Source organism: Lottia gigantea (assembly GCF_000327385.1).
Source record: "Lottia gigantea unplaced genomic scaffold LOTGIsca_186, whole genome shotgun sequence".
Classification (NCBI taxonomy): Eukaryota; Metazoa; Mollusca; class Gastropoda; family Lottiidae; genus Lottia; species Lottia gigantea.
Window position 1 is genome coordinate 116,201 of NW_008708340.1, and position 10,337 is coordinate 126,537.

Sequence of the window (10,337 nt, forward strand, 5' to 3'; positions counted from 1 at the left end):
AATCGGCAATTCTCGACAGTTTCCATAAAGCTTTGAATCTAGGCCGTTTGAAAAACACCTTTTGAATTATAACTTAGAACAATAAACCGAACTTCTCTGTGGACTGAAGAATCATGAAATCACGGAAATGGATAAAGCTGTCGTCGAAATTCTTTGGAAATGAAGCAAAAAATTATTAGTCCTACTTTTATCAAGAAGGACAGCATCATGCAGTATTCAATGAAAGGTAAATTTTCCAGGACATTAAAGATGGGTCCCTTTTATTTATGAAAATGAAAATGCTAATACTTATATGAATAGTAGGTAGACTTGGAAAAATACCAGTTTGTCTCACATGTCCATAATTAATTCATAATTAGCTAAATTAGAAGAGAATTACCAGCGGAATTCCAATCAGTGACCGATTAAGAAAGGTCAAAAAGTCTTTTTTGTTTATCATGACTGTACATTCATGGACATTTATGATTGGTTAAAACTCTTAATTATATGGAATAAGAACATAATGATATGCTTATCAATAAATGATAATTAATTAGAAACACCAATTAATCAAATAGTTTGCTTAATTTGACAATAAAAAATAAGGAAACCCATCTTTAACCTTTTTGCTTTCTCGATTTCTCTGTTTAAAAACATTCGACATGTAGAGCCTGTAGGGGTTATCCGACGGACTTTAAATTCCTTGAACACTAAAATAAACATCTTGATGGTGTTTGGATGACAGGGGGAATATTAATAATAATAAATAAGACGGTTGAAATATTAATCATTTTAGATTATAAAGTTTCAGACATGAAAAGAAAGTCGTGAAGAACAAACAGACGAGAAACATGACAACTGAACATATTAATTTTATTAGAAGATATTAAATATCACCTGAGTTATATTCACAATGGGTTTTATAACTCATCATATCAATATAGGTTTCTCCATGCGGAATCAGGACAAATCAGACAGAAGACCACTCGGATCAATGAATGTTTTTTCTTGCATATGTGACAGTGGCATTTCTACGTAGGAGTGACTCCCAATCTCAAATTTCTTTCATTTTGAATGTCTGATGTTGTCATCCCCCAATTGATAATTCCGTGCCCCAAAATGGAATAAAAGATCTGGAATGATTCACAGTATTAATATTCAGTTAATAATATTATTGGCAAGGGTTGGAATCCTTTATTAATAATATTATTGGCAAGGGTTGGAATCCTTTATTAATAATATTATTAGCAAGGGTTGGAATCCTTTATTAATAATATTATTGGCAAGGGTTGGAATCCTTTATTAATAATATTATTGGCAAGGGTTCGAATCCTTTATTAATAATATTATCTTAGCCGAGTATTAGGTACGTCATTAATCCCATTGGGACTTATAATTACTTGTCATTATTGAACAATGTTATTTCAATATTTTAGTGCTGTTGGGTTCGAAATATTTTTAGGCTAGTTATGCCATACGTTATTAACCTATTTTTCAATTGTATTTTTGATATCGAGGAGAAATGTTACTACAAGGTGTTTAAGTGCTTAAAGGTTCGAATCCTTTATCAATATCATTTAAGCTAGTTATGGATACCTCATTTAACATTGTGGAATTTAGTATAGTGTGACGTAACCTCTAGTCTATTTGGCATCCCAGAGTTCGAATCCGTTATTGTCTTTGCCATTCAATGCGGATACTATATACGTCAATAAACCAATTGGGATTTCTGGTAATGACGAAAAAAAGTTTTTTTTGGAAACCGTGGCAACACAACAAAGCTGAGAACCTATTGACTACCAGATATGGTCGTTTGTTTCTAATCTGTTTTTTTTTTTTTGTTTGATATTATCAATATGTCAATGAATTATAACAAATAAGTTTTTGGGAGAAAGTTGATCTAGAATCTATTGGAAAGTTAATAAAACGAAACCTAGAGAACCTATTGACTACCAGACAGTATTGGTTGTATTTGATAAATATTGTCTGAATAACAGTCAGGACCTGGCTAGATTATTTACTTCCTCTATCAGATATTGGATTTTTACTTATTGGAACTAATATTTGGATTTTGATTCGTTTCCAATTCCACTGTCATGGCGATGGATGTAATATTAGAATATTGTAGACATCAATAACACCTTGAATCAAAATCTCATCAAACCATATCTATAATTTGTTGTGTTATGAAAAAGACAAAGTACTAGAAGACACAAGACGCTTCCGTTTTGGAGTTGTTTTTATTTTTTTTTATTTTTTGGCAACAATTAAAACCTGTCAATGGATGGCTAGTTTGTTTTATTAAAAACTGTCATTATGCTACCTCATGTATTAAACATGTAAATTAAGTATGCTCGAGTCCCATTCTGTCCCCGGAAAAGTTGGCCACTCTCTTGTGTTTGAAACCAAAGCTTATATATATATATATGTATGTACAATTTGTAATTTATTATAAATATGGAATAAAATAAAAATGGATGCCAGACGAAGCCAGTAAGTTTAGAACTACAGAAAGAAAGACATAACTCATACCATATTGCTGAAAACTGAATAATTAAAGCCATTTTGAAATGTCGTAGCTTACCTGTTGTATAGAATTACCACCACAATGTTGATCTTCTGATAGTCCAATTTATCACAAAATATAACTGACCTATCTGATCTACTTATACCACAATGTACAACTATGTATCTTACAGTATAATGTATCTTTAACACAATGTTTTATTAAATACAACGATGTATCTATTGACAGCACTATCCTTAACGATTTAAACAATGTTAACCTTGTATCCAAAGGTAAGCCAATCTGAACACGAGATATGACAAAATAACACAATGTATCATTCTGATGACCAATCTCTATAAATGTATCACTATGTATGATTATGATGACCAATCTCTATAAATGTATCACTATGTATGATTATGTTGACACTATGTCTCACAATAAACTATGATATAATACGGTCCTATCTAATATTTGTAATAGAAGAAAACTAAATTAAACACTGATTAAGTCAATATATGGTTTAATTGCTCGTCTTAAAGTGATGTAGCTCTCGAATTATTCACTTCGTAATCTCAAATCTAAAGGGATAAGGTCGTGTTGATAATTGCATTGTCTGTTGATCGGTCTCTCTGTATCGCTTTTCGGACCTAAAATTCTAGGTCTAGTTTTCCTGCAATTCAATGAAAACGAAGCAAAATAATATCTTGCTAGCGTCAATTGCACTTTCTTTATCAATTTACTTACGATATTGCCTCATTCGATGACTCTATACCATTAGTCAAGGCTGTAGCGCAATCCAACTTCAAATTGGGGAAGAGGTTTAAAAGCCAACCCACCTACCGCACATACCGGAAATAACAAATAAAAATTGTTAAATTTTAAGATCGAAGATATTTTTTTTTTCACAGTTTCTGATTCAACTCTTACAAATTTGAAAACAAAAATTTCACCAAATTGACTAGTTTCGTTTTGTAGTATGAAAATCTGCGATCCTTAAATTTAACAGATCTCGTTACTTCCGGTAGGTGTGGTAGGGTGGTTAGCTTTTAAAACTCGCTATTGAAATTAGGCACAATGGTTTCTAGGAGGTTTTGAAATATATAATTGAAAAGATAGAAACATTTAAAGATTGGTCATCGTTCATTTCTCTCAATTGATAGCCTACACTATAATACAGTCCTGTAAGCAGTAAGATAAAGTTATTTCAGTGAGAACTAATTTAGATGAGTCAATACCTTGAAAATAATATCACTGTTGAAAATAACCCGTTCTCAACACACCCATACCGCTCTATTATAACTTAACTTAGGGTGTAACCTCCGTTTTCAATTCTCTATAAAATCTTTTATCGTTAAAGAAAGAATGGTTGAATTGAATTAAATTATTTATTGTTTGTTGACAAAATATAGGCTGGGGTGAGAGTAGGACTGACGACATAATGACGATAGTATATACACAATATTTGTAGTTAATGACGATATGACATACCATTGACTCCCACTCCTGCCTCAAAAGCATTGACCGTGGATGGATGAAAGATTCTGTTTAATAGTTTTCTATCTTGTAGCATTTTATAAATCACTATAAAAGATAGTCTTTCCTCGAAAACACTGGCGGTGAATGTAAAATGGAATATTTTCTTTAATTACATTATTTTTTGTCCCGAATAATTTGTTATAAATAAGTATGAAGTAAAGCCACTGGCGGTGGATGGGGTGAAATATTGTCATGATTTACAATGCTTTTTTACCAAATAATATGCTAAAATCGGCTTAAAATAAAGTCGTTCCTAGAAAGCAAAGGTGGTGAAAGGGGTCTAATAGTGTGGTCAGTAAGATATCTGTCTACCTGATATTATCTTAGTCAATAGAGGGCATAAGAAAACACGTAGCTTCACTTCGAAAGCACATACGGTGGATGGGGCGAAATACTGTTGTCAGATGAAATATTTTTCTATCGGTTAATATCTAATGTTATGGAAAAAGCTTCTATGCGATACCCAAAACACACAGGAAGTTAAATATGATTATATTGTTGTCGTTATCAACTGAAATATCTTCATGTTTTAAAGACAATCGTTTAAAAATTTCATAAAAGCTATCAAAATATATCTTCAACTATAAAAATGAATGGGAAAGTGGGGACAGATCAAGACAACGCCCTGTCATGGGGTATTAAAATATGTATAGTACTTGATGCTGTTAATTTGTACTTGATGCTGTTAATTTGTACTTGATGATGTTGAGTTGTGCTTGATGATGTTGATTTGTACTTGATGATGTTAATTTGTTCTTGATGATGTTAATTTGTTCTTGATGATGTTAATTTGTACTTGATGATGTTGAGTTGTGCTTGATGATGTTGATTTGTACTTGATGATGTTAATTTGTTCTTGATGATGTTAATTTGTACTTGATGATGTTAATTTGTACTTGATGATATTAATTTGTACTTAATGCTGTTAATTTGTACTTGATGATGACGCGAATGCAAGGACCTTGACCTTCTAATATGCCCTTTTCGTGACTAGTTCAAAAATTACACCCCTTTCTAAAATTATCATCTATAGTAACTTTATTATAAGTGATAGCAGATCGGGTTTTACGGTTAACGCCTACACAATCCACAGAAGCATTGGCCGTGACGGAATTTGAACTACTTTTCTGTTAAAGGAGCGAATGAATTGGAATCGTTTCTTAACGAACCCTCGTAGTACATCTCACTGGAAACAGTGTGCGGACAAGGTTCAGACTTCTCGGGCCGTCAATAATCAATTGACCTAAGTCATAAGTCAGTTAAGATATACCACTCGGTAACATGGGTTATGTTGAAAGAAGACAACATGATCCACGAAAGCACTGACCGTAAATTCAGATCAGAGTTTATCGATAACAGAAGGGGTAGCCTTAGGCCAATTGTTTGATTCGTATCAAAGTATTTTTTATTCTATCGATAACCTATAATTCATCGGGGTGAGAACTAATTGATATACAACCCTAGACTGATATCCAACTTATTATTTATACAATAATATTATACAATAATTCCTTCATAACGCAAGGTGTTACCACTTCAAAACTTGTATCAAGGTAAAATAATGAATTGTATTTGGTATTTAGGTTTATCAACTTGGCAAAACTTTCAAAGAGTAATATAAATAACTATTTGGGTTTAAATTTTGTGAACTCAGAAACACTTTCAAAGAGTCTACATAGCCTATAATGCCCAATTGTTATATTTGGGATATGCTTGAATGGAAATCAACAAGAGAGCAGTAACTGCTTTTTAGAGAGTCCACATAGGTAATAATGTTCCTTTGTTATTAAGGTTTGTCAACTTTAGCAACACTGTTCATTTGGTATCTCATTCAGAGAGTCCACATAGATTATTATGTCCGATTATAATATTTTTGTGATATGCTGGAATGGAACTCAAACAGATGAGAGCAATAACTGTCGTAGTTTATTCTCCAGTACTCGATCAGGTTTGAAATCAGTTATAGATGGTCGAATACACTTTTTAATAATAACAGCTAATGGTTTCTTTATCGATGATGGAGGGTATCTCAGTACACCAAGGTCAATCTTAGAGTTACCCCATTTTAGAATCATATTACAAACACCCTGAAATAGAAAACATTGAAATATAATGACAGATGCCTAGATAAGATTTGTATTTGTAGACCAACGGTTGGTTCCCCCAAGTGCTTTCGGAAACCATCAGTTATTAGCTGCACACACACTCGACCAGAGCCTACAACCCCTACCTCGGTCCCCTCCCCTTTCAATCCTCCAACAGATGACAACTGTAATTGTCAATCAGATATACTGAGGTTGCTTAGATCCAGCGATTGATCAGATTCTCAAAGATGTCGTCAGTTACTAACAGTAACAGTTGTTAAAAATCTAGTGGCTCGCAATCTCTGCGAGTAGCTAATTCGACCAGATGGAACTCTTCCACCCACACCCTTTCCAACACATACACCACCACCACCTCAACAAAACCACGACCTTCGAACAAAAACACATACCTGAAGATTATTATTTTTTCGTTGTTTGAGACAAACACCCTCCTGACAAATTCCAAGACATTCTAGAATATCACAGTCTTTGTCTCGCCGACAGGGTGCTTTCATCTCGTATCTCTTCAACAATGTGGCATCAGGCAGCAAATCATCAGGATCGATAGGTTTCAATTCTCCGTCAGAATTAAAGCCAAAATTCTCTCCCTTTATATCACACATGTGTAAGGTTTGGTTAAATCCTGAATCTAACACACGTACAGTGTCTAGAAGTTTAATAGCTACCTTCACACGCTCTTTCCATGTAGACGTTTCCGGTATTAATGGATTTACCGATGGGTCCAAGATAGGTCCCGGGGGTGCGGATTCTAATAAATAAAACGGCCCACATGATTGATATATTTTAGGAAAGAAGGAACTGTGTTGGAATAATTTTGTGATGAGATATTCCTCCTGTTGGACCAGAGACCATACGCTCACAATAAACGCCTTTATTCCAAATGATGTGATGTAAGAATGATAATCTTTATGAAATACTCGCTGGATTACGTCCCCTTGGTAAATATCATTCGTCCCCAATGCTCTGTTAACTTTCTCTGAAACTCTAGTTCTAAGATCCTCTAGTGTATGTATAGGTAAGCTATCGGCTAGCTCGGGTAGATTTTGCTCCATGATTCCTAGATAGGCTGATAAAGATGATTTTAAAACAGCGTCGATGGTCTTTCCTGGTGAGCACACACCGTCACAATTGACCAGAACGCTGATCTTTCCCCCCAAATGGTTCGTACATATTTTATATTGCACTGTTTTTTCGTCGCATAAAGCCGGACAGAGTTTTCCCACTATTTTATTTTGTCTGTATAATTCACACTGAAGAAGAAAGAAATATGGAATTGTTATGCGTCTTATACATTAACACTAACGGCTGCACTAATCTCTTTTTACAGCGTTGTTTAGCGAGCAAGCTTCTAACTCATTGAGCCACCGCGGCTTCCTTCCTGTGATCAGAATGGAGCATACCAAACTATCGAATCCAATTAGCTCGTACAATTTTGGTACAATAGTCGTTTTCTGTGAATAAGACTAGAACATGCCAAACTATCGTGTCTAACTAGCTAGTAGATTGTTTGGTACAATGACAGTTTTATGTAGTCAGAATGAGACTAGAACATGCCAAACTATAGTGTCTAACTAGTTAGTAGATTGTTTCGTACAATGACAGTTTTCTGTAGTTAGAATTAGACTAGAACATACCAAACTATCGTGTCTAACTAGCTAGTAGATTGTTTGGTACAATGACAGTTTTCTGTAGTCAGAATTAGACTAGAACATACCAAACTATCGTGTCTAACTAGCTAGTAGATTGTTTGGTACAATGACAGTTTTCTGTAGTCAGAATTAGACTAGAACATACCAAACTATCGTGTCTAACTAGCTAGCAGATTGTTTGGTACAATGACAGTTTTCTGTAGTCAGAATTAGACTAGAGCATACCAAACTATCATGTCTAACTAGCTAGCAGATTGCTTGGTACAATGACAGTTTTCTGTAGTCAGAAAGAGACTAGAACATACCAAACTATCGTATCTAACTAGCTAGCAGATTGTTTGGTACAATGACAGTTTTCTGTAGTCAGAATGAGACTAGAGTATATCAAACTATCATGTCTAACTAGCTAGTAGATTGATTGGTACAATGAGAGTTTTCTGTAGTCAGAAAGAGACTAGAACATACCAAACTATAGTGTCTAACTAGCTAGTAGATTGTTTGGTACAATGACAGTTTTCTGTAGTCAGAATGAGACTAGAACATGCCAAACTATAGTGTCTAACTAGTTAGTAGATTGTTTGGTACAATGACAGTTTTCTGTAGTCAGAATAAGACTAGAACATGCCAAACTATAGTGTCTAACTAGTTAGTAGATTGTTTGGTACAATGACAGTTTTCTGTAGTCAGAATGAGACTAGAACATACCAAACTATAGTGTCTAACTAGCTAGTAGATTGTTTGGTACAATAACAGTTTTCTGTAGTCAGAATGAGACTAGAACATACCAAACTATCATGTCTAACTAGCTAGTAGATTGCTTGGTACAATGACAGTTTTCTGTAGTCAGAATGAGACTAGAACATGCCAAACTATGGTGTCTAACTAGTTAGTAGATTGCTTGGTACAATGACAGTTTTCTGTGGTCAGAATGAGACTAGAACATGCCAAACTATAGTGTCTAACTAGCTAGCAGATTGTTTGGTACAATGACAGTTTTCTGTGGTCAGAATGGGACTAGAGCATGCGAAACTATAGTGTCTAACTAGTTAGTAGATTGCTTGGTACAATGACAGTTTTCTGTGGTCAGAATGGGACTAGAGCATGCCAAACTATAGTGTCTAACTAGTTAGTAGATTGCTTGGTACAATGACAGTTTTCTGTGGTCAGAATGGGACTAGAGCATACCAAACTATAGTGTCTAAATAGCTAGCAGATTGTTTGGTACAATGAAAGTTTTCTGTTGTCAGAATGAGACTAGAACATGCCAAACTATAGTGTCGAACTAGTTAGTAGATTGCTTGGTACAATAACAGTTTTCTGACAGTTTTCTGTGGTCAGAATGAGACTAGAACATGCCAAACTATCATGTCTAACTAGCTAGCAGATTGTTTGGTACAATGACAGTTTTCTGTGGTCAGAATGAGACTAGAGCATGCCAAACTATCATGTCTAACTAGCTAGTAGATTGTTTGGTACAATGACAGTTTTCTGTGGTCAGAATGAGACTAGAACATGCCAAACTATCATGTCTAACTAGCTAGTAGATTGTTTGGTACAATGACAGTTTTCTGTTGTCAGAATGAGACTAGAGTATACCAAACTATCGTGTCTAACTAGCTAGTAGACTGTTTGGTACAATGACAGTTTTCTGTAGTCAGAATGAGACTAGAACATGCCAAACTATCATGTCTAACTAGCTAGCACATTGTTTGGTACATGACAGTTTTCTATTGTCAGAATGAGACTAGAACATGCCAAACTATCATGTCTAACTAGCTAGCACATTGTTTGGTACAATGACAGTTTTCTGTGGTCAGAATGAGACTAGAACATGCCAAACTATCATGTCTAACTAGTTAATAGATTGCTTGGTACAATGACAGTTTTCTGTAGTCAGAATGAGACTAGAGTATACCAAACTATCGTGTCCAACTAGCTAGCAGATTGTTAGGTACAATGACAGTTTTCTGTAGTCAGAATGAGACTAGAGCATACCAAACTATCGTGTCCAACTAGCTAGTAGATTGTTTGGTACAATGACAGTTTTCTGTAGTCAGAATGAGACTAGAGCATACTAAACTATCATGTATAACTAGCTAGCAGACTGTTTGGTGCAATGATATTTTTATGTTGTCAGAATGAGACTAGACCATACCAAACTATCATGTCTAACAAGCTAGCAGATTGTTTGGTACAATGACAGTTTTCTGTGATCAAAATGAGACTAGAGTTTACCAATCTACTATCATTGGTAGCCTACAATGGTGGTAATATAAAAGTGAAACTATACTTACGGCGCTTTTTATCCTCTGTTTATATAGAGAATCTGAACATTTTAAAAAGGTAATCGTCATATCTGGTGGTAAGTTTATATAAACTACATATAATATTATTACTAGTAATATTATCATTATACTCAGCTTTTTATATCTGGGCGAGAAAAGTCTTCTGGATTTCATTTTCTAATACTAATTCAGTCCAAATCTCATACCAAAATATATAATCCACGCACAGACAACGTAAATGTTGAGTCACTGGAACAGTGTTGGTATCTAA

General features: G+C 34.4%; 1 protein-coding gene across 1 annotated transcript; it reads right to left on the reverse strand.

Moving 5' to 3' along the window:
* Window positions 1-5,922: 5,922 nt before the first annotated feature.
* Window positions 5,923-10,135, reverse strand: LOTGIDRAFT_174208 (hypothetical protein; the record flags this gene model as incomplete). The annotated part of the gene is made up of 3 exons (XM_009052538.1): window positions 5,923-6,114; window positions 6,522-7,382; window positions 10,076-10,135. The coding sequence occupies 3 exons, from the start codon at window positions 10,133-10,135 to the stop codon at window positions 5,923-5,925; spliced, it is 1,113 nt and encodes a 370-aa protein (XP_009050786.1).
* Window positions 10,136-10,337: the final 202 nt, after the last annotated feature.